General features: G+C 42.3%; 1 protein-coding gene across 1 annotated transcript; it reads right to left on the bottom strand.

Moving 5' to 3' along the window:
• Window positions 1-20,726: 20,726 nt before the first annotated feature.
• On the bottom strand, window positions 20,727-25,403 carry PROK1 (prokineticin 1). The gene is made up of 2 exons (XM_021001177.2): window positions 24,844-25,403; window positions 20,727-23,417 (listed from the first exon to the last, which is right to left on the bottom strand). The coding sequence occupies exons 1-2, from the start codon at window positions 25,051-25,053 to the stop codon at window positions 23,298-23,300; spliced, it is 330 nt and encodes a 109-aa protein (XP_020856836.1). The 5' UTR covers window positions 25,054-25,403; the 3' UTR covers window positions 20,727-23,297.
• Window positions 25,404-25,710: the final 307 nt, after the last annotated feature.

Genomic DNA, 25,710 nt, shown 5'->3' on the forward strand with positions numbered 1-25,710 from the left:
CCTTTAATGTGATAGCTGCTAAATCTTGTGTGATCTTGACTGTGGCTCCATAGTTTTTGAATGATTTCTTTCTGGCTACTTGAAGTATTTTCTCTTTAACCTGAGGGCTCTGAAATTTGGCTATAATATTCCTAGGAGTTTTCATTTTGGGATCTCTTTCAGGAGGTAATGAGTGGAATCTTTCAATTTCTATTTTACCCTCTGATCATAGGATATCAGGGCAATTTTCCTTGATAATTTATTAAAATATGATTTCTGGGTTCTTTGTTTGGTCATGGCTTTCAGTTGCTCCAATAACTCTTAAATTATCTCTCCTTGATGTATTTTCCAGGTCTGTTATTTTTCCTATATTTCACATTTTCTTCCATTTTTTCCATTATTTTGACTTTGTTTTACTTTTTTCTTGATGTCTGATGGAGTCATTAGCATCTACTTGCCCAGTTCTAGTTTTTAAGGAATTATTGTCTTCAGTGAGCTTTTGTACCTCTTTTTCCATTTGGCCAATTCTGTTTTTAAGGTGTTATTTTCTTCAGTATTTTTATGCTTCTTTTTACCAAACTGTTAATTGTGGGGGGGTGGGAGTGTCACAAATTTCTTCCTTTGATTTCATTTCTTTACCTAATTTTCCCTCTACCAGTCTTATTTGATTTTGAGCTCTTTAAGGAATTCTGGTTGGGTTTGTGTCCAATTCACACTTTTCTTTGAGGTTTTGTTTGTGGTTGTTTTGACTTCATCGTCTTCTTCTGAGTTTGACTTAATCTTCCCTACCACTGTAGTAGCTTTTTATGGTCCGTTATTTTGTTGTTGTGTGTTGATTTTTCCACTCTATTTTTTAATTTTGAACTGCACTGTATCAAGGGGCACTGTCTCAAGCTTCAGGCTTTTTTCACTGCTGTTTTCATAACTGTCTGGGAGTTTTGAAGTTTCTAGTGCTTTCAAGGTGGTGTGATCTGTAGAAAGATATGGTCATTGCTCTCCTGGTCTACACTCTTGTCCTTACCCAGGAAAGGCCCTGATCCCTTAGGACTGCAATCAATACTGCTCCTCAGGGTCCCTGATCCCTTGGGACCAGAAGTGATACTGCCCTTTAGGGCTTCTGCTCCCTCTTGACCAAAAGCACTCCTCTTGAGCTTTGACCTAGAAGTGGGTATAGGCAATGGAGTTTCCAAACAGTGTCTGGTCTTGCATCTAGTGATATACACACCTATATACATACATACCTGAGTAAACTGTTTATCTCCTACTTCGCCCTGATCATTTTGGAGCCCCACTTTTTTATTGCCTGGGGCAGTATTGTAAAGTCCTTCTGGGCTTTATCTCTGGTGAGGCTCTTCTTATATAATCATGCCACTTTTTTCGTATTCATCCTTAGTTATGTGTCTTTGCTTCCATCTTTTACAGATGCTTTTTAAAAATCTGCATCCACCTTCTCAGACACTTTCCCCTTTTATTGCTTATGGGGATTATTCACAATCATATCATCAGAATTTTGTTTTTAAGAACCTTATATCTATCTCTCAAGTCAACTTTTTTTTTTAGGCAACTGGGGTTAAGTGACTTGCTCGGGGTCATGCAGTTATTAAATATCTGAGGCTGAATTTGAACTCGGGTCCTGCTGACTCCACAGCCAGTGCTCTATCCACTGCACCACCTAGCTGCCCCTCCATCCTCTCTTTCCAACTCCCTCCTTCAAGCACTCACCATTCTGGCCACACTAGTCTGCTGACCATTTCCCAAACTCAGCATCCCTCAGCCCATCCCTGTGCCTTCACAGATTGCCTTGAATTTACTTATCTGTCTACACTTCATCCATCCTCTCAGTAGACTACAAGTACTCTCCAGTACTCTGTGGAGGGTACTTAAGAGCAGGGACCATCCTGTTTTTGTCTTTGTATATCTGGTACCTTAATGTGTACGTATTAGGTGTGTAATTGCTCTTCTAAATTGCTCTTCTAAAATCAGTTGTAGGGGCAGCTAGGTGGCGCAGAGGGTAGAGCTCTGGCCTTGGAGTCAGGAGTCCTGAGTTCAAATCTGGCCTTAGACACATAACACTTACTAGCTGTGTGACCCTGGGCAAGTCACTTAACCCCATTGCCTAGCAAAAAATAAAACAAAATAAAATCAGTTGTATACATCAGACTATTCCCAGACAACTTCATTCTGTGCTATTATAGACAAACATGTCACAATAGAGGTTGCGTGGTTTCTTCTTATAGCAATCGTTTCCACTTGAAACAGAGGTACAATCTAAGGTAACTTAAGTGCTGAGGTAGCCAAGAAGAACTGGTAAAGCACGGAGTAGAAAGTAGAAATGTGAAATTTTCTTTTTTCTGGTTAAATAGTCAGTCAGGGTTCTGACTCTGATCGTCACTGCTGAGAATATGTGTGAGCAACTCAAGCCTGGGCCCTTACAAGTAGAACACACAGATGTCATGAGAGGATTTAGGCCTTGCTCTTCATGAAATTACTTCTGCAAATTAAGGGAACGCTACTAACACGTGCTGTCTGGCTTCTTTTGTAATGAGGAAATTTAAAATTGTTTTTGCAATTTCTCTTCCCTTAACACCAACACCCCCACCCACTCCAACCCCCAATACACACAAATACTGCAGTCGCCAGTGATTTGAAGAAGTATCATGATATATTCAAGAGTTCTCAGAGCAAAAATAACTTTGATTTAATTTAATTTTAAAAATAGATATATGACTTATGGTATTTTGAGATAGGAGTGGGGGTGAAACCAAACAGATGATAGGGATACTGCATCTCCAAAAAGAATGGGAATCCCAGTTTAGGAGAGAAAGGGATTGGGGAGGTCAAGAAGAACATTAGCATCTTCACCGGGTTCTTCCATCTGCTGGGGAGAAGGGCAGGAGGAGCTGGCTGGTCTCTGCATTTCATTGCAAGCTTTCTTTCAGAGGCAGTTGGGATGCAGGTGTGGACAAGGGTGAGGAGAAGATATGAACTTACATGAAGGTAAGAGATGGGTTGGAATGTAGCCTTCACCAATAGGAAATAGGTTTCTCAGAGTATCCTTCCCAATTCCACCCCTGCATATGGTTACTGGGCACAGAGAAAAATGAAAGAGGTCATAAAGTTAGAGCCAGATGTTCATTCAATAAACATTTATCAAGAGTCTACTATGTGTCAGGCATTGTGTTAAGTACTGATGATATAAAAGGAAGCAAAAGACAGTCCCTGCCCTCCAGGAGCTTACCATCTAACAAGGAAGACAAGAGGCAAACAAATACATAACAAAGCAAGATATATAGAGGATAAATAGGGAATAGTTAACAGAAAGAAGACACTGGAATTAAGAGGGGTTAGAGAAGGCTTCCTGTAGAAGGTGGGATTTTAGCTGGGACTTAAAGGAAGCCAGGAAGGGCAGTAGTTGGAGCAGAAGAAGAAGAGTGTTCTCGGCACAGAGATAGCCAGAGAAAATGCCCAGAGCTGAGAGATGGAGCTTTTTGTTGGTGGAATAGTCAGGAGGCCAGTGTCACTGAACTGGAGTTTGTGTTGGGGAGTAAGGTATAAGAAGACTGGAATGGTAGGAGGGGGCTAGGTTATGAAGGGCTTTGAATGCCAAACAGAGCATTTAGGAATTTGATGCTGGAGGTGATAGGGAGCCAGTAGAGTTTATTAAGTAGCAGGGGTGACATGATCAGAACTGCGCTTTAGGGAAATCACTTCCATGGCTCAATGAAGGATGGATTGGAGTGCAGAAGGACTTGAGGCAGGCAGACCCACCAGCAGGCTATTGCAGTAGTCTGGATGTGAGGTGATAAGAGTCTGTACCAGGGTGGTGGAGCATCAGAGGAGAGAAGGAGGCTAAGTCCAAAGATGTCGCAAAGGGGAAATTGACAGACCTTGGCAATAGCTTTTGCTATCACACCCATGCTTAAAGCATTAAAAAAAAATGAATCATGATTATTATCGGGAATTTAGAGCTGGGCAGATGAGGAAATGAGGCCCACAAAGGTTAAATGACTCCCCTATGGTTGCATAAATCATAGAGTAAGAACTTTAAACCCATGTCCTCTACCTCTATCCATTACACTGTCTACCTTTCTAGAAGTAAATGCCCATATTAGAAAACATTTGCTTGACTTTCAGTTAAATGTTTCACACTCATAGTATACACACACACACACACACACACACACACACACACACACACACACACACACCCTCTCTGGGGCACCAGATTACTTACACTTTTGCATAAATAATTATTTTCCAAATTTATTTGTTTGTTTAACTTGATTATTTACCAATTACTTACACTTTCATGTGCCTTAGAATGTTTCTGAGGGCCCCATTAATATAAAATTCTTGCCCACCATTCACTCAGTCTGAGAATCTTACTCTTTTGTGAGACAGTCAGATTTTTGTGTTAAACGGCAATCAGAGATTTTCTCTAATCCTATGTGAATATTATGGCACCACAATAAACTGTCCATGCTAACAAAAGAGATTTTTTTCTCTCTAAGATGGATGTACATTTAAAAAAAAATATTAATCAGCTGAAGCATTAATTCATTGTAGCATATGTAATTCTCAATGTCCATATCAACATCTGGTTTGACTGCTGCAAAATTAGCACCCACTCCTTTGCAGGCAAATATAAATAGCCACAGAAAAAAGAAAATAAGACAAAACAAAACAAAACCTCACTTTGTACTATAAAGACTGATCCTATAAGGTGATTTCCAGAAACGGAGAGGATTTCAGGGTCCATCCAAAATCCTGGTGGTTGTTTCTTGTTTAACTTTTTTTTTTTTAAGAAGAAATAAAGACAAGAGGTAAGAATAAAGAGTACCTGGAACTCCTTCCTTCCAAATACTCAGGGAGGGTAGTCAGTCATAGGCTTATAGATTTAGACTTGGAAGAGATCAGAAAGATCATTTAGTCTAAGCTGCTCATTTTACAGAGAGAGGAAAGTAAGGCCCAATAGAGGAAGTGACTTGCCCTGTGGTTAGTGCCATGGTTAGTACTGGCACAACCAGGGCTTAGACCCATGATTTCTGCATATGGCCAGGATGCTTCTGGCTCTCTGGGTTGTCTCTCTTGCCTCCCTTCACCCTGAAGCTAGAACTTTCCCTAGAAGGGCTGGCTAGGCAATTTCTGCCCTAGGTCCTAATTCACAGAGGTTGGCTTGATGTCACATGTGTGTGTGTGTGTGTGTGTGTGTGTGTGTGTGTGTGTGTGTGTGAAAATCACAGTCTGAACCCAGGCTCTTTGACTCCCAAGCCCACCTTTTCATGGTACCTACTACTCCCCACCTCTAAGCAATTTGGAACCCAAGCTGGGCCTTATGCAGCAATTCTGTATATGTAAGTCTCAGAAATAGAGGGCATGAAAAAAGGGTGGAGGGGAGTATTTGAATAACCCCAAATGCAATTTAATGGGGTTATATGGAATATGTATATATATTCCATATTATATATACATATATGTATGTGTGTGTGTGTGTGTGTGTGTGTGTGTGTGTGTGTGTATAAAGCTTATAAGCAAAAATGGCATGGGAGAGGAATGCCAGGGATACTAATTAGATAATCAAGGGATCCAGGTGTCTTGGGAGCAGGTGTCAGTGATCTATGGATGGGAAAATGTAGGGCATATACCAGACATGGAAGGAGTTGTCAGATGCATGGACTTTGGGGATGGGGCTTGAGGAGAAGTCTTTGGGCCAGGCACCCCTGTGTCTATCCTTTACCTAAGACATTACAGGGTCAATCCTGAATGTGTTCTGCAATAAGAGAAAATGTTCTCACAGGACAGGGGCAACACCGAGAGATTGGGAAGCTTCCAGAGACATATCTTAGGGCTCTTTGGGGTCCAGGTCCCACCACCCCATCACCACCATCCCATCAATTCCTTCCTTCTAGAATGAATGAAAAACCAGTTCTTAAATGCTTACCTATTTGACAAGTGCTGCAGATATAAACAAATGCAAAATCATCCTTTCTCTGTCTGTCAAAAAGCTCACATTCTAATGACGCAGACAGTGTATGTAGGGGGTTTCAGCTGCATGTAAGCCACACTCAATTCTCACTTCTCTGTTCTGTTACAGTTGCCCCCTTTCTCTGATTCTCTACTGTTCACAAACCTGGATTTTGGCTTTATTCCCAAGGGAAGTTGCTAAAATAGGAGCCAGCACAGTTTAACGAAAAGCTAGTCTCATATGGAGTAAAGAGGAGCTGGATTCAACTATAGTCTGCTACTTAATTTGTGACTTTGAGCAATTTATATCTCCTTTCTGGGCCTCAGTTTACTTAGCTTTAAAATTAGGGGTTACCATAGTTGACCTATAAGGCCCTTCTGGCACTAAATCTATGTCTGTGGTTTAAGCTGTTATTAATAAATTAATTCATTATATAATTAAGCTGTTATTACTGAAATTACTCCTACTGTTTATGTTCATTCCCAGTACCTGGGTGGGAAAAATTCTCACTGGACATTTTAGCTCAGAATGGGCTTATAGAGGAGTATTATATTATTCTGCCTTGTATTATATTTGCATAACTACCCATAGAAACTTGCAGGTTCCCCATGAATATTTGATTAATTTCATGTGGTCAGGGCTTATAGGCTGCCAGCATGAACCTGGTTCTTTCTGTTTTGGGGGGAAGGGGTGATTTAAAAGAGCCAAATGAATAGGTGAGAGAGGTTATTATGCGGTTAGTGTTTGACCAACCTGGCCTAGAATTGCTGGGATAAACCTATCTTTACCATCCATCTGCAGAGATGTCTCCAACAATCAGATGTAAGAATCACAGTTGGTCAGGAAGTAGTTAACCACCCTGAAGGCCCAACTGTTGGCCTTAGAATAAGAATTAGTCTGAGGACTCTGCTCTTTTCTGTTGGAAACCAACCTCTTTCCACTCCTCTTTTCCCTTCAATAATTTGGTGAGAGAATAAGAATGACTGCTGAAATCTATGTCTTGGATCCAACCTTACCCTCTCCCCACAGTCCCGCTGATGGCTATTTTCCTACCTGAAAATAGCTATGCTGTATTTTGAATAAATTCCATGAGTGTCATCACAGAAAATGCATCCCAATTAGGTCCTAAACTATAGATATGTAGAGGAAAGGAAAATGAAAATTTTATTTTAAAAATATACATGTATACATCATACATAGAGGGACAGACATATATAAGGTCCCGGGAGAAATTTTAGTGGGGAAATATTAAGTCATTTATAAGGCTGAGGTCTAGGAAGTGGATTAACTTCACTTAAACAGCTTTCTTCTCCTTGGTGGTTGTTGCTACAAGGTCAGTTAGAGATAATGTAGTCCTAGGGTTAGAGTTCAGATATAATACACAAGCCAATCTCTTTGTACTTTATCTTTAAGTGTCTATTAGAACATTAATAAGATAATAGTCCATGAAGAATAAATGCTAATCTCTCCATAAAAAACATTGAAATAGCTTTGAGCAAACTATTTTAAAGAGGAAAAATAACCTTTTAGTTAGTACTTTGTTCACAAATCAAGAAGCTGTTATCAAGGTTAGCTTATATAAACCTTTGCTTTCCTATACTTCCCTATACTTGATAATAATAGAACACAGTTTAAACAAACTGCAATGGTTCCCCCACCATTTGAGGGTTTTAAAAATTGGAACAAAGACGTTAATTCCTCCTTCTAGTAATTTTATCTCACTCTAGTGTGCTATTACCAAGCCAGAGATATGACTGTGAGTGGACACCTATCCCAAACGTAAGGTACATTATATACTTAATTTACAAATGTAAAACCAAGTTAATTCTCTCAATCTTCATATTTTTGAAGCTAAGAAAAAGCTCAAGATACTGATTGAGGGTCTTAGATTTCTCTACAGGTCAGAATACTCTTGTCACTTAAAAATGTCTGTTAATCCTTATTATGGCCTTTGCTTAACTATGTGAGTCAATGATATCCTTTGAGCTGAAGATTTCAAAGAAATACTGCTATTCGTTATTGGTAGGAGTATAGGGTGGGAAGCGTGGCTGGGTCTGTGATTTGATTTCTTCAGCATAGGGTGCTCCGCATGGAAACTTCCTCCACCAAACAGACCTAATATATGTCTGTCTCTCTATATATGTATGGGTTGCAACTCATCTATAATGTAAAAATTTTAGAGAGGTGCTTGGGGCAGTATGAAGTGGCTTGTTATGTTTTGTCAGCCAATATGTGGCAGAGATAAGACATTTTGCCACGCTGACTCATGGATATTAATGTTTCTTGTTTCTATTTGTTGTTCCCATAGTGTGTATGAACCCCACCTCAGCCAAGAAAGATGAACTCCTGATTTACTCTATGTTTAGTTCTTTACCTTTTAACACCTGACATTACTATATTGTCATGTTGGATTTTCCTCTAGTTTATTGTCTTTCTTTGAGGCAAACTTTTTATTAATTTTTATATAAGTTATCCCCTGTCTTGTATGTGTAAATGCCTAGCCAAATCCCAAAAAAGTAAAAGAAAAAAAATGAGCTTCCCTACTTAGGAAAAGTCTGTCTTAAAAGAGCTCCCGAAAGAGATACGGTACCAAGAGTCACCTTCTCATCTTCAGGTGAGAAACCAAATTGCTCTTGGTAAACATGAACAAACAATCATAAAGGATTAAACAAACATAAATTGCTTCTAATCTAATATGGAAAGATGATGCATGTGTCTTCTCTGAACCTTATCATCAGAAGTTATAAAGGGATTCTAATTAGAAGGTGTGGGATTGGTTTTGTTTTGTATTGATCTAAAAAAAAAAGCTTATAAAGGGTGGGGAAGAGGAATAAGGTGGGGAGGGGAAAGGGAAATGAAGGTTAGGGAAAATTATTTCAGGTAATTAGGGTGAGCACATAGAAGTCTATACAAATAAGGAGGAAAGGGAGCAGGGAATAGATGACAATGGAACATCACTCATCGAGCTGGTTAAAGGAGAGAAAAATACAGAATTGGGTACAATACATTTTACTCAATAGGAGGAAATAGAGAAGGAGGAATTAGAAGGAGGTAGATTGAGGGACGGATCAGCCCTAAGCAAAACAAACTCATAAGGACGTACAAAAATATTCGTAACTCTTTTTGTGGTGGCAAAGAATTGAAAACTGAGGCGTACCCATCAATTGTGCAATGGCTGAACAAGTTGTGTCATATAAATGTGATGGAATACTACTGCGCTGTAAGAAATGGTGAAGGGGAGAGTTTCAGAGAAACCTGGGAAGACTCGTCTGAACTGATGTAGATGCAAGTGAGCTGAACCAGGGGGAAAATTTTATATGATTTCTATGACAACTATATTGTAAAGACAAATAACTTTGAAAGACATGAGAACTCTGATCAGTGTGACGACCAACCATGAATCCAGAGGACTGACGCTACATCTTTAAAGAAAGGTGAAGGTCTCTGTGCAGCAGACTTTTTTTTTTTTTGCTTGGCTATACATGTTTATAACAGGTTTTGGTTTTGTTTCTCATCATGAAGAAGAATGGGAGGGAAAGAAGGCTGCTTATTTTCTGATTAAAAGCAATTTTTTAAAACTGTTCTGACTCATATTGCATTAGTAAACTGTCTTATGACAGTCCTAAAACAGACCAAAAAAATACCACTTCTCCCTGACATGTCCCTTAAAATGTATAGGGTACCCCAAATATATCCCCGGTGATCCCTCACAGTATCCCTCTACCCTCCCAGCTACACCTGCTGTTTGATCCCCCTAGGGAGCAATTCCCCAGATTCCAAGTACTTTCTGGGTCCGTGATATTAAAACCACAGCTAACAAACTCTCACTTGTGCTTTACCATTGCCAGAGGACATAATCAGCTCAAAGCAAGACACCTCACTAAATTCCCCCAATAAATCTAGGGTATAGTTTTCCACAAACAGTGTCAGTGAGAAGAGAGGGTACAGTCTACGAGAGGCACTCGTGTAAAGAATGTGTATTGACAGATCAACACATCATTGGTACATAAGGACCCTCATGTCTCCAATGATCACCTGGGGTGATTTGCTGGGGTCAGCACCTCTGACTTGGCAAGTTGCCTCGCTGTAAGAAGCCATTGCCCCTGGGTATTGTTTGTTTATTTGGGGGGGGGGATGGAGCAGGAAAGGAGGATGAGATAAAATCTTCCCTTTCATTCCATTGAACTCTATTGAAGAAGCACATAGCAAAAGGCACAGAACAGTTTTCTATTGAGAACTGGGTTCTTCTGGCTGTCTTCTCAACTGCCGGAGGTGATTTTTTGAAGATTCCAGAGGCTCCTGGAGTTGTGGTCAAACCTTCAGATGGTCAGTGGCCAGCCACCCTTTAATTCTATGAAGTTCATGTGAGGACTTTCTTACCTCCTTAAAAGAGCAAAGAAGTGTAGATGTTTCTTTACTCCCCCTTCACGTCTCCTTTAAGCCTCTATTAACTTGTAAAGGTGATTTGGTATGCTGATGTAGCCTTATCTCTACCTCTCAAAGGAGAAGATTTAAAGACAAATCTTTGATATGGTACTTCTTTGCTAGGCAATGTTATGGCTTACCTCTGGTCACTGCTACTAAGTGAGGTCACGACTGAAAATAATAATTCAGGCCTAAGGCTTAGGTCTCTTAAAGCGTGGATAATTAATTAGCATATATATGCTAACGGGCACTCCCATGCTTTGAAAAATTAAAAATGTTTTAACTAGTTTATTGGGCATTGTGCTGAATTGCTAAATTCTAGGGATTCACACACAAAAACGAAAACAGTTCTTGCTTAAAGAGTTTACATTCTACTAGCGGGAAATAACACGTACACAGATGGGTAGATAAAAAAGAACTTCAAGCAAGGGAAATTCTAACCACTAAGGATCAGGCAAAGTATGGTGCATGCCCTGGTGACAAGAAGAAACACTGGAAGGCAGGACACATTCAGCACTCCCTGGATCTCAGCCCATTCCAACCTAAGAAGCATTTTTCAGACATCTCAAGGCATGTAAACTTGCAAGATAACTGGAGGCTAGTGCGAAGAACACTTAGCACTGGGGAAATAAGGGAAGGAAAGGCTTCTGAAGAAAAGAAGGTCCACTGTAATGCGCACAGGAAGAAGCTGTAATGCCTACCCTACCAATTATATTGTGCAGGACTGGAGTTGCCAGGCCAGCAAGTTGGTATTTGGTCCTACGGGCAAGGAAGAACCACTGATGCTCCTTGAGCAGGGGATGATGAGACCTGTGTGTTGGGAAAATCACTTTGGCCGATATGGGGATATTGTATTGCATGGGAGAGGCTCCTGTAGAAGCTTTGCAGTAATCCAAGTGAGAATCCTGCAGGTGATAAAGACCTGTACTTAATCTTCATGCCTTCCTTCTGATTTATTCTGTTGTATACTTGCTTGCAGGTTGTCTCCCTCATTGGATTGTGAGCTCCTTGAAAGCAGGGACTGTGTTTTTTGCCTTTCTTGGTATCCCTGTCACTTACTAAAGGGGTGCTAAATAATTGCTTGTTGAGTGACTGACCAAGAGGCAACACTTGAGCTGAGCCCCCAGTGGGACTGGACATCCCAAGAAAGGGAAAAGAGGAAACATGCCAGGCACAAAGGACAGCCTGTTTAGAGGCTTGGAGACAACGCGAAATGCTGTATGGTGGGGACCAGCGAGTTACGCCATTTTGGCTGGAATGTAGAGTGCTTAAGAGAGAATAATATGAGAAAGGCAGGAAAGATAGGTTGGAGCCAAATTGATAAAGGCTTTTACAATGCCAAATGAGAGTTTATATTTTATCCTAAAGATAAAAGGGAAAGAAAAACTTCCAGTACTTTGTGGGTCTATTATTTTTAGCAAACTTAGGGAGTTGACCTAGGCTTTCTTCTTAGCTCAGGTCACCTGTCCATTGCCCAATCTATTTATTTCCTGCTGTACCTAGGGCAGGGTGACTCAGGCTTTGCTCCAGGGTGCTAACAATGGAATAGGAGGGGACACTTCTACCTGCGGTGGCATGAAGATTGTTACCTCCTTCAGCAGCTTAAGTAAAGAAAACCTACTTCATCACCTAGCCTAGGACCACTACCCAAAGGATCCTGTTTTCACAGTGCTTGGTCTCAGGGACATCTGCTATACCCACTCAACCCTTCCTCAGTCCATAAACATGCCACTTTGAGCTCAGTGGTATGCTGGGAAATATTTAACAACTAGCTCTTTGTAAAACATACACACACCCATTCAAGCTTAATCTGCATTATTAATATTTTCTCCATCTCTTAAGTCTTAGACCAGAGGTGTCAAGCACAGGTCATGTGGCCCACGACACTCCCTAGTGCTGGAACCAAATTAAAATGTCATTGAGAAATATTTAACAAAATAAATAAAAACACAATAAACATAGGTAATGTTGATGTATGGTTTTCTAAGTCAATGTGCAGTGGCAGTGATCCTTATTTATGATTTAGTGGCCCCATTTCTGTTTGAGTTTGACACCACCAGTCCAAATAATCAACAAAACAATTTAAGCCCTGCTTTGTAGTTTTTGCCGATTTCTGAGGTGTAAATGTTCACACTAAAAATTCAACAATCAGTTCTCCCATTTCTACACCTGTACATTACTGGTTGGGCTAACCCTCCTCCAAATTCAGCTCTGTACTCAGTTATATTAGTCTTTGAACCAAACTTACACACACACACACGAGCACACACACACACGCATGCACGCACGCACACACGCACACACACACTTTTTTTTCTTGCCCCAGGTGAAAATATCCTAGTTGTGACCTTACCTACCATTTACAGTATTACCAACTCATATCACAATTTTCTTCAGGTGCAAGCTTTCCTGACTCACTTAGTTCAGACCTCTGCTACCTGTCACCCAAATGGACGAATGTCCTCTTTCTCTTCCTTAATATGTCTCTGCCTTCTGTTTCAACAGTCATTCTCTTAGAAACATAGGTCTACTCTTTCCTCTTTTCCAAATCCTACCAAAGAAAATGAAATACACTTTATAAATCCTACCGAAGGAAATAGTGTATAATTCAAACAAATAGACCCTCAAGCACTAGTAGAAACAGAGTAAGGAATTTTCTTATTCCCGCCTCCCACCTTTGTCCTACAAGTACACATTAAATCAGCTTCATTTGTTATCCAAACTCAGTTTTCATATTATCTTTCCCCCCACCAGAATCTAAGAGATGGAAAGGTTCTAAAGGCCTGCTCCCTCCACCCCAAAACTGACCTGTACCTCGGATACAATTGTTTCTTCTTCCCATTTTGAGAAAGAACAAGAGAGGGTCCATTGCCTCTGGTACTACAGGGCTTCCCACAAAATGAGAAAATCTGGCGAAAGAGGAGACGAGACTCTTTGTTAACATCTCAAACTTCTTAACTAGTCTCTTAGGGGGCAAATTGGCAAAAATAGTAGAAATTTATCTTGAATCCATCCCGTATGTACAGGACCGGCCCCATGTCACAATAATGGGACCCACTCATCTTCCCCACTCCTGATGCACCAGACAAGGTGCTAGAACTGCTAACATGGCTCTTCCACCCTAGGACCTTTCCCTTTTTTATATACAGTCCTTGAAACCCCCAGAGGCTAGGAGTCCATTGTTGAATCTCTATCCTATCCTAGGGTTTGGGGACAAGCTAATTCCAATGGGACAGCAGCTTGTCAGCGAGTACTTTTTCAGCATTCAATAGAAGCACGGCCTTGCTTTGGGGAATCAATTTGTCTCAAGGAAAGCCCCGGTACTTGCATTTTCATGAGTGTTACACTAAGAAATTCGGGATAAAAATATTTCATTTCAACTCATGAAGCGTTCATTATACACCTGCTATGTGTATAGCATCACGCTAGGTGCTGGAGATAAAAAGGTAAGACACAAGACAGTGCCTGCCCTCTGGGAGCTTACATACTACCGGGAGAATGCAACATGTACAAAAGCAAATACAGTACAATTTGGGGAGGGAGAGAGCACCTAGAAGTACAGGATGAGGAAAATTTTCCCAGTATGAGTTGGCACCTGAAATGAGCCTTGAAGGAAGCCAAGGATTCCAAAAGGCATAGATAACGAATTTTCCAAATAAAAGTGGTTGTTAAAGCTTTTAGAATGGATGCAATTGTCGAGGGAGAAGAAATAGAAAGGAGGGCCAAATCAGGAGGTCTCTAGGAGTGACATTTAAGTGAGGAAGATAAGAATCCAGGAAAAGAGAGAAGAAGAAGAAGCCAGAAGTGTAATATGGCAAAACATAAAAGCAGAAGAGAGACACAAAGGAGGGACAGGAAGCAAATAAAAGCAATTAGGTAGTCACTAGTAAACTTCGGGTAGCTAGGTGGTACAGTGAGTAGAGCTTGGGACCTGAAGTCAGGAAGACCTGAGTTCACATCTGGCCTCAAACCCTTTCTAGCTGTGTGACCCAGGGCAAGTCACTTAACCTTGTTTGCCTCAGTTTCCTCATCTGCAAAATGGGCTAGAGAAGAAAATGGCAAACCTCTCCCGCATCTTTGCCAAGAAAACCCCAAATAGGGTCATGAAGAGTAGAGCGTGACTGAAACAACAGCAAAGTAAAAGCAGAGTATGGACAGAAGTCGGATGACAAGGGGTCTATGAGTAAAGAAATAAAGGCAGTGAGAGTAGAGCATTTTATCACTGACGTTGAAAGGGAGGGAAAAGATAAGACAAAGGCCAGAGGAGTGGAGATACACTTTGGGAAGCAGACTTAGAAGGGGCAGGTCATAGGGAAAGAGGTGTTGTGATCAATGGTAAAGTTCCGGGGAGAATTTGAGGGGCACAGAATCTTGGGGTTGTGAGAATGCAGTTGTCCTGCCCTCCACGAATAACTGTGTAGCAGGGGCAGCCCTGCAGAAGACATTTGGTCTCTCCCTCAGCTTCTAGGCAAGTCTACCTAGGCACCATAGCAGATTGATGAGAATAAACCCATTTTAAGGATACCCAGAAAGATTCTAGTCACCATTTATATATTTAATATTATTTATTGGTCATATGAGACGAAACAGCAGTTAAGGGAATGGTAGCATTAGTTTCCTGATCCTAATTCCGTATGCAACGTGATCCTCCCCTCTGCCCTGGCCGGGGCAATATCAATCCCCTGAGGAATCATAAATCTCAGTAATTTACCTTTTCCGATAAAACTTACTCTTTCAAACCTCCAGTCATCAGCACATGTCTCTGCTATGCCTTCTGTACTTTTTTTCTTTAGGCCCTTCTTTAGCCATGGACCCCAGACCTGGGCATGGGTCAGCCAGAGGTCTGATGAGGACAGAAAATGAAGATAGTTCTGTTCCTGACCAAGGTTCCAGCCTTCCAGAACTAGGCTGCATTACATTGGAGAGGAGATGGGGCACTTGGTATGACCAAGCTGACTGTCCCTTATCAGCCGTGGCCAACTTAAAAGGAGGCACCAGATATGTGGTCAGGAGGGTACTGGATCTTGTATCAGAGGACATAGTTTGCACCTAATGACCACCCGGGTGAGCTTGTCCAAGTTACCCGATGACTCAGTTTTTTCATCTGAAAAATGAGACTGATAATCTATAGTACTTCCCTGACCATGCTGATGTTACAATGAAATTATGTATATAAAATGTTGGCCTTTTCTTCTTAACATGCTTTTCTCTTTGGCCACTAGATGGAGACAGAAACCAGCAGTGAGAGGGACAAACGTTGTAAAACGGGAGAATTTGCAAGGACTGATGGAGTATAATGAATTTTAATTCCAGAAGGAAAAGAGGACTCTTAATGCCTTCTCACCCCTGCCTTTCCCCCCACCCCACCCCGTTTTTATCCAGGTAGTTTCGAAAACTCCCAATGAAGAAATACTTTCTAGCAAGGCTGACTGATAGCCTCTCATCTACCAATCAGCTAGCTATCTAGAGCACCAGGAAGTTACATGACCCGCCCAGGGTCACACAGATAGTATGTGTCTGTCACAGGCAGGACTTGAACCCAGGCCATACCCATTTTGAAGCCTTTTCTCAAACCTCTAAGCTATGCTGCCTCTCATCTCTGTAATATTTGGTTAAAATTAACCTCAAAATGGGGCAGCTAGGTGGTGCAATGGATACAGCTCCAGCCCCGGAGTCAGAAGGACCTGAGTTCAAATCTGCCCTCAGACACATAACACTTACTAGCTGTGTGACCCTGGGCAAGTCACTTAATCCCCAAAAAATTAACTTCACAAGCAACCTTATAGTGAAAAGAAGCTTGTAACCTGAGCTAGTAAATGTGGAAGTGAGGAAGATGATGAGGTTATCTGTGCACCAAAGGCCAGTGGGGTTTTTAAGTGCTATCTGTCATAACTGCCTGTTTTTCCCTGAAACTTTCTCTGTGCAGTTGCTTCCCAGAGCCACTTTAGCTGACTAGCTCCTTCAGCGTTGATGACTACTACCAACCCATAGCCTAGAGCAGCTAAGTGGTTGGATGGATGGAGCACTGGGCCTGGAGTCAGGACGATCTGAGTTAAAATTCAGCCTCAGATACAAACTAGCTCAGTCATCTTGGCCAACTCACTTAAACCTCTAACTGCCTCAGTTTCCTCATATGTAAAATGGGAATAATAATAACGCCTACCTCTTCCAGTTGAGGATCTAATGAAATGATACTTATAAAGTGCTTTCATGTTGGCTGGCATACTGTAGGTATTTAATAAATGCTTGTTCATTCCTAGAGTATAGGCTAATTACTAGTAAGCTTCTGTTTGCTAATAAAAAGCCTTGATTTGGGAAGTGTATGAAGGTATATAGTGTTATACAAGACTTAGATACAGTCAAAAAGTGCTTTAAATCCTTCTAAGAAAGTATAATTATGGGGGCAGCTAGGTGGCACCGTGGATAGAGCACTGGCCCTGAAGTCAGGAGGACCTGAGTTCAAATCTGGACTCCGACCAAACACTTGATACTTACTAGCTGTGTGACCCTGGGCAAGTCACTTAACCCCAACTGCCCAAAAAAAAAAAAAGAAAGAAAGAAAGTATAATTATCAGAGAACCTCATGGACCTTGAAAAATTATCTAGGTCAGCATGTTTTGGTTTAAAGCCACCTTCATATTAGATGAGTATGAGAGAAATTCCAGTCTTCAGTTCACTCCCCTTGCTAGTCTGTGGGCTAGGACTGGAGAAATCACAGTTAACTGAGAAGGTGATGTTGTTTGCTGAAGGAGCAGAAGGAAAGGCTTCCCTTTGCCCCGATCCCATTATTGGAACTGATCATGGAAAAGCTGTGTTAGTACAGTGAAAAAACGAGCTAGACTTGGAATCCAGAAAACCTTATTTCAAATGCTGCCTCTGTTGTTTGCTCGCTGTATGACTAAGGAGTGAGTCATCGAGCTCCTCTGCCTCAGCTTCCTTCCTCCTCAGTAAAAAAGGTTTTAGAAGAATGATAACCATAGTGCTCTCCTCACTAGGTAATTACAAGGCTAAGGGGAGATAATGATAGTCAAGGTCTTTGCAGAGCTGTCCCAGGCCATTTGGGGACCCAGCAGCTTTCATATGAGTTAGCTTGGACAGTTATGGGAAAAGCAGTAGGCCTTTATTACAAGCACATTTAAGCTTACCCAAGGGAAGATTTAAGTCCTAAGGCACCACAGCCAGGCATGGGAAGGATTAGTCAAGGATACAATTGTGAGTAGGGGCATTCAGGGATCATAGCCAGGGCAATGAGATACTTCTAATGGTGAGGTTTGGGAGCATAGAAGGAGAATGAAGAAGGCCAATGACAGGCATCCTCCAGAATGTGCCCATTAAGGTTGCATCAAGCTAGGGGTGGTTGAGATCCACTGGTCCTCTGCATTGGCCAATGTGACTATGCCAGCTGGAAACCATGTTTTATAGCAAGACACAGGGTCTCTCTGCAGCAAGTCTTATAGTTTTCTCATCTCCATTGTCACAGGTGAGTTGACCCCGCAGATTTGCCAGTGATGCTTATGCTTTAGAAACCCCCCCCCAAAAAGAAAGAGAAAAATAATCCAGAGAACTGCTAAACAGCGTTGTCTGGAGGGGGAGGGGAAGGTTGGTCAAGTGTAATACAGAGGCAGCCTGTTACAAAGGAAAGAATCGCATGAATCTCAAAAGGTCCCAAGAAAGCAGAGATGGTCTCCTACTATAGCAAAACAAACCAACCTTGTGCCCACGTGATTCCTTTTGTTCTTTAAATTATTTACCTCTAGACTAAATCGTCTAAATCATCTGGTGATTTGGGTAGAGAGACTGGAAGCAGTTTCTGATGCTCCTAGTGCACATGAGAAGCCGACTCGCCAGTATTAAGAATCTTGAGGAGCACACACTTATGATAGGCCAGGAATCCACTGACAGGCTCACCTCCGCTCTGAGCTCCCTTAACTTCCACTATCACCGGCAGTTTGGGTCCTTCTAGAGTAGCTAACCGCTACTCCCTTCAGAGCTCCTACGGGTAACTCTGAGAGATGGCAACTTCAAATACTCCGACTCACGATCTGCCATCTAGTGTGATTCCCAATTTCACTTAACTAGTTATGACATCAATTGGCTTTTACAAAGGAATATTTACTGAGAATGTATAGCACAGACAAATTACAAGAACATGCTCCTTCCCTCTAATCGGGAGGCACACTCCCTTTTCACACACACACAGCATTCGTGGGGAGAGTGGGCTCAAGGGTAAAGCAGGTGGTATAAAACTTTTCCCCAACCTAAGGGGTACGCTCTTCTCCCTGCATCCATAGGGTGCACCATGTGGGGAACAGTGGGCATGAATTTAAAGTATCATCAGGAAATATGCGTGTTCAAGGAGTACCTCATGACTCCTAGCCCTGGCAGTCTTTTTCTCCCTTTGTGGAATCCTCACCAATTTCATTTCAGAGTGTTTCTTTGGCAATGGACAGGTTGTTCTTTTGCACAGCTGGGCTGGCTCCTCGAAGAGCACAAGGTCTCAGCTTGTGTCAGGCAGATCGATTTTATGCTGTTTTACTGGCTGAGGTAGTCCCTGCTACCAACCTGGTCTCAGAGGGAACCTCTGACATCCTTTCTGAATTTTCAAAGCTGTTAAGGTTGTAACTTGGTCAATTCTATCTTCAAATAATCATTCGCCTTACATTAGGAAAAAATAAATACCAGAGGAACAGGCACCATGCTCTCAGGGACACATGGCAGCCAAGTGGGGAGATGAAGGAGAGGGGAGACAAGGCCTTTCCTGTGCAGAGGCTTACAGAAGTCTTCTTCACTCCAGGCCTCCACAAAAGAGAGTGAGGGATAGTCTTGAAAGATTTGTAACATGCACTCATTTCTGTCTCAGCCTCTACAGAGCTATCCTTTGTAGCCCCTTGGCCAACAGGAAGATTTTTCAGCATCACGCAGTACCAGGCCTGAGTCCTCATGGCCAAAGATGGCTTTGGAAGTTCCATGCTGTGGACTGGCAATAAGCAAAGAGTGTTTCCCATGCTCTGTGTAAACCACGAGGAATGGCAAATCTGAGCGTGCTCCCTAGTTGGGTCTCTCCTTTGCCAGATCTCTTCTTATTGTAGTATATATAACAATACAATTTTACCATGAAAGGAGGGGGGAAAGGGGTGAAGGAGTGGGAAGCCATGTTGACCAAGAGGAGGGCCAGACCAAAAAAGAGAGGGAAGTCATAATCCCATCTACATTCAGAACTTTCTCCATCCCATCCTTCCGCCAAATAAGTTGCTTAAGCACCTTGCTGCCACAAATCGACCATGTGTCAACACTTCTGACCAAAGGATTTGCCGAGCCTCCCTCGTTAAGCCCTGGCTACACCCACAGCTCTGCTGGGAAGTAAAAAATAGAACTGGAAGTGAAGAGAGATGGAGTTTGTGCCTTAAAACAGGAGTCAGGGATAGGTAGGGGCAGTTTCCTCTCCTGTTTTATTTAAAGGGGCCAGGGTGACAGGGCTTTCCTGAATTATCCAGAGTGGCTGACTACTCAGATGGATCACATCATGGTAACAGAAAAGGCTTTCTACTTACAGCCAAAACCTGCCCTGCCTTCTGAACATGTTCACTTACCAAGGAATTGCAGTTTATCACACTCCAATTCTCCTTGTTTTTGCAGCAGTGTGGAGTTCTAAGATGCTATGTGACTGACTGTCTAACACGTGAACTGAGTGAGGACACCAGTGTCAATTCTGGGTGTTGAATACTAGTAAAGCTTAATTTCTTAAATTTTGAGTTAAAAAGAAATATAAAGTCTAATATTTTTCTATATACCCACGAATCATTTTGCCTCCCTTCTGAGGTATGTGCACCCCACTTTGAAGACCTCTGCATTAGATACTTTTGAACAGCAAAAAGTTTCAAAGTCCTATGTAAATGTTAGCTACGATGAAGGTTTTACTTCATACCAACTAGTGCATTGAACTTAGCCCTAATTATAGATGGGGATCATAAATACATGTAAAACATGTGTTATGTAATATGAGGGTGGGGCCCTTCATATTAAGGGCAAGTGGCTAGTTAGCCAATAGACAAACTTCAGCAAGATGCCTAAGGGCCTTTAATATCAGTTTCAATTCCCCCTTCCCAGAAGTGGTAAGAGTGAGGGTTAGACATCACTTGTGCCATCTTGGGACTACCGGAGGATACAAATATTCTCTCTCTCTCTCTCTCTCTCTCTCTCTCTCTCTCTCTCTCTCTCTCACACACACACACACACACACACACACACACACACACACACACCCTGTGCCAGTCTATTACAGCTGCTTTGGGACTTTGAAGCATAAACAAAAGAGGCAAACTAGTTGGTGATGCTAATAGCAATAAGCCTTTAAGCCTTTATTTCTAGTTATGTTTTAACTCACACAAAGGAAGAAGAAAGGGACATAAGGAAACAAAGGAAAGAGGGCTTGAGGACAAAGTCTTAGTTGCTGGAAGAGTATGTGAAATCTCAAACCACAACAGGAGAAAGAAGGCAGGAGCTGCTCTTGGGGCTCAGAACAAAGCATAGTTCAAGTTGTCATCACTCTCAGTTTGACATAGAAATGCCAGAGCTCTGTCTTCCACACCCAGCTACTCGGCAACTTTGGTGAGGGCATATAGTTTTATACAAAGGGTGGGTTCTCACTCAGGTAAGTCTGATTGGTTCTTTTTATCTTCAATGTTACAGGCAGGATCTGGTTGAAGGTACCAAGGGGCATAGAAGTTTGCAGTGTGAAAGATTGCAGATATGGAGGAATCCAGAAAAGGGGCCAGGCGGGGATGTTAGAAGGGCGGGAATATGTCTAGAGCAGAGGCATCTTGTCATACATGGACCTAAAAGATCTCAAAGAGGCCCTCAAAAATCAAGGGTTTTTCAGCACACAAAAATTTCTGACCTTTATGTGATCTATCCTTAAAGGTATCTATGGCCTTACCCACACGGGCATTGCCTCTATTGGTAACCCTCAAGAGTTGGCCACGCCTTCTCATCTGAAGGGATTTTCATCCATGTTCTCCCATGGATCCTTCATCAAGGATCCACTGAGGGTCCTAGGAGGTATTCGTTGGAGTCTTATATTTGTGGGTACCAGTGCTGAGTCTGGACTGGCTCTCACTCTATGACCAGTTCACTTCTTTTGCCAGTCATATGCTTCCATTTATGAAGAAACTCATTGGCAGACAACCTGCTTCTGCATTAGGAGTTCCTATGTTCTGTGATAGATTAGCAGCTTCACTACAATCTACTGAAAGTCGTCACTTGATTGCAAGTGCTGTCTAATTGGCCTTGGCTGGCTGGGTCCCCAAGATGTCACTCACCTTGGTGTTCTCCATCCCCTAAGGATAAAGGATGGCATGGGAGTCCTAGGGATTAGAACCAGTGCGGAGGGCTGCAACCCATGTGGGGAGCCACCTCTCTCCTATCATTTATGTGATATTCAATAAGTAATTCATTGGTAATATATTTTAGTTGAATATTATGCAGCTGGCATATTTTATTAATATCACAGGGTTTGTTTCAGACTCTGTGCCTTGGTAACTATATATAATGCTCTGAAGTAAGGTTTAATCAACATGTTTTGAGGAGGATGGTGAGTAACACAATGTTCTGGACTTTTGAAAAATCAAAAAGCACTCAGGAAAAGAAGTGTGGGTTAAGCATTTGGGGCTGTGCACTGGCCTGCCATGGGGAAAATTGTGAAGTGGGTAATATTTACTTCTCTGTTATCTTCTCATATCTCCTTTCAATATGCCTCTCCCTTCTCCACTTTCAAAACCTCCTCCCAGTTAGGGGTCACTTGAAACGAAACTGATAAAAACTTACTTTAAAGTAACTATTTAAAATATTAGCTACTCCCAAGGATGATAGTATTTTTTTTCCAGGGGCTCCATGAATCCAAAGGAATGAACTACTAATAGTAAAATCCCTGTAGAGGCAAGAGAACAAAGAATTTAAGAATCAGAATTTCCCAGCTGGAAAAGAATTTGGAATTATCTGTTCAAATAAGGAAACTAAGATCTAGAGAAGTAAATAAGAGGCCTGCACTAGTTGACTTTGCAACTCTCACCAGTCTATGAAATGAAGTGATTTTGTCCAAGGTCATCTAATTAGTTATCTGAGAATGTGGGAGTAGAGAAGTGGTCCTCAGATTCCCCCAAATCATATTTTATAGGAACATCACAGAATGTAGTTTATTTTTAATTATATTAGTCAAACTTCTTCCTTCCTAAAGAGCTGACTAGTAAGGCTGGGCCCACATGTGTATCCTCAGACAAAGAATTCAGTGTCCCGAGCCAAGTGAATGGCAGCAGAGAAAAAAAAATTTCTGTGATTCTGAGACTCATACTCTCTAGGATGGGTTAGAAAGAGTGGATATTTGGGTGATACTGGCAGAAGGCTTCTGTGCTATGAATAGGGAAACTTCAGATTGCTGTATGTAAGGAAAGAACATTCTTCTATTGGGGAGAATGGGAAGGAGGTTAAGGACCAGTATGGGGGGGGGGGGAAGACTTCATTTCTGAAGAGGATGGGATGAGAAAAAACAAAGCAACATTTTAATCTTTTACACACCTGTCAGTACAGTTGTTACCTCAGGGGCTCTACTAGGAGTCATAGTCCCATGGGGAAAAAAAACAGAAATTGTCCAACTGAATGTCACATCAGTACTTAATTTTCTGGTCAAGTCATATCAGCATCCCTGGCCAAAAAAAAAAAATAGGGAATTAGTCCACTAAGGACTTGGCAATAGTGACTCTGCATGACCCCCATCAAATAGCAAAACTTGTATTCTCTATGGGGAGGAGGCTTTCACTTCGACTGAGGTGGAGCAGCTTAGGGAAAAGAGGGGATTGGATTGTTGAAGAGCAGGAAGGGGCTTGAATGGGTTTGAGAGGCAGCACGGGAAGGGGCTCTTGGAACAGATTAATTTCTAAAAGTCTATGTTCTTGAAGTCCATCGAACACCGGTATCTGCCATCCATGAATCTGGAGCACAGCAAGTTCGGCAAGCAGGGGCATGTATGGTGTTGGCGTTTCCCAAAGAAAGGGACCTTAGGAGAGAACAGAACAAATGGGAGGGTTGGGACACAGACCTGTAGGGTACGAGGGCGTGAGACAATTCAACAAGCATTTGTTAAATACCTACTATGTACATACACAACCATTTAACTCAGTCCTCACATTTGAGCTGTGTGGACTATTCCTAGAAAGTGTTTAATACTTGCCTGATCATCCTGACACTCAGCCTTTCTAAGCCACCCTTCATCAGGGATGTCATTTTTATATTGGCTTAAGCCAAATGTAGTTGATTAGGTAAACTTACAGCAAAAAGAACCACAGCACACTTTCCAGATGCAATTCAAGGTGATCCTTTCAAGCCTATGAGGGAATGGCTTGGGACATTGCTGTCCCCACTACTGTCTTTCTTCCTAGTCACAGCCCTACAAGCCTGGCAGATACAACTTCAGCCTTCTCAAAAGCCAATTGGGGCTGAGAGCCAGCTCCAGGGAGAGCAGTCCCTGACATGTTCTCAGCCGCCAGTACTATCTAGTGTTTATGAAACCCCAAACCAAACGTGTGATTTAGAAGGAGGTTGGGGCAGAAGTTTCACCTAGGCCTGGAGAAGAGGAATCTATCCAAATTCCATTGGGAGTAACACACCAAAGGAATTACCTTGCTCTATGGCTTTGAGGGGTGAGTAATCTACCTTGTGCATTTTCTTGAAGGAGAGAAGGCAGCAGTGGAGGCCTCTGCTAGACACTATGTCTAGTCTCTTTAGACGGCCATATGGCAGTACCCAGTTAAAAAGTACAGAAATAATCTTACCTAGCAATTTAGTTATTGAGAATAAACTCTGAAAGCATTATTGAAAGAGGGGGTAGGGGAGAGGAAAGGACTTTTGAGGCAGCATGGAGTAGGGGAAAAGGTGCTGGATTTGAATCTTAGCTCAGTAAACCCACTTACTACTTTTGTGACCTTAGGCCCAGTTTTGTTTGCCGGGGCATCATATGGAATTACAAGTTTGTGTTAAGGTTGCTAATGCAACCATTAACCCCTATACCTAGAACCTCTATCGCCTGACCTGTGCAGGGAAAGTATTGGCAGCCGAGTGACCCCACAGCCTCTCCCTGCCCAGTGAGTGATGTGTTTGGGGCCGGGAAAATGATATGGACATAAAATGAGGGGAGCGGGGGCAGAGGGTAGGGGAATTCAGGCATGCTAAGAAATTCTCTCTTCTCCTCTGCCTTTTCTCATTGAAGCTATTCTGTCCCTTTGCCTTAGAGAAATAAATGATCTCAACAAAACTGACAATGGGAACTCGAGAGCACTGACACCTAGGCACTTCACCTAAGGTCTATCCGCTTCCATCCTAGAGACTCTGAGGCAATCGCCTTGCCGCTGGGGGTGTATGAAAGGGTCAGGGAGCTTGGGGACCCACAGGCGTGTTGAAATAGGAACCCGGGGAGTGCTCCATACCTTGTGGCTAACCGGGTGACATTCGTCTCCTTCCTGCCCCAGCGGGGTACACATCCGGAGCCCTCTGAGCCACAGACTGATGGCACAGCAGGTGCCCGCTCCACACTGCAGATCTCTTTCACAGGCCTGAGGGGAGAGAAGAAGAGACACAGAAACACAGTCAATTAGCCAGACCGAGCAAGCAGCGGACAGAGCAATAAATGCACGCATCAGTCTTCTTGGGTGGGAAAGGGGAGGTAGAGGGAGGACCCTGAGGGCAAGGAGTAAAGGTCAGTAAAGGAAACGTGGCTGCTCCCTTCTCCATTACTAGCAGAGCCTCTGTTCCATAAACAAGGCAAAACTTTCCCAGGGAGCAGTTTGTTGACTAGTTTGTTTGACTAGTAGAGAAACTCTGATACCACTTCTTAAGCACCCTGAGAAGGTAGTGTGACTGTGAAACAGCTTATTTTTGTGCACTTTTCTGATAGGAAGGGTCCAGCAATGGCTCACGCTACTGGAAACTGACCAATGACCCTGTTGCATTGGAGGGGGTCATCTGACACCATCTCCACCTCGCCCTGCTTTCACCCTGATCATGTCCTTCTTCTCCCACTTCCCTCTTGCTTTGGGAGGACTTCCTAGGCATAATTTGGGTGGTGTGTGACTCCTCCTGCCCAGGGGACCTCCCAACTCTCCCGGCCATTTGCCCACAGGAAAAGGAGAGAGCTTGCTCAGATTTATTTTGTTTTGATTGTGTTAAAAACCGAACATAACACAACTTGGCCAATTTCTGGAAGCTGATTTTTTTTTTGAGGGTCACGTGAATATCTCCTTGAAAATAATCTTGTGTTGAACTGGAAGAATTCTGTCATGTTCACTCAGATAGAG

The sequence above is a fragment of the Phascolarctos cinereus genome, unplaced genomic scaffold (assembly GCF_003287225.1).
Source record: "Phascolarctos cinereus isolate Bilbo 61053 unplaced genomic scaffold, phaCin_HiC Scaffold_5;HRSCAF=322, whole genome shotgun sequence".
Lineage (NCBI taxonomy): Eukaryota > Metazoa > Chordata > Mammalia > Diprotodontia > Phascolarctidae > Phascolarctos > Phascolarctos cinereus.

Excerpts from the sequence above, each read along its gene's own strand:
- PROK1 (XM_021001177.2), bottom strand. The coding sequence starts at position 25,053 with ATGCGTGCATTTATTGCTCTGTCCGCTGCTTGCTCGGTCTGGCTAATT. Across the intron at positions 23,418-24,843 it reads GTCACCCGGTTAGCCACAAG|GTCCCTTTCTTTGGGAAACG; the intron begins GTATGGAGCACT and ends TTCTCTCCTAAG.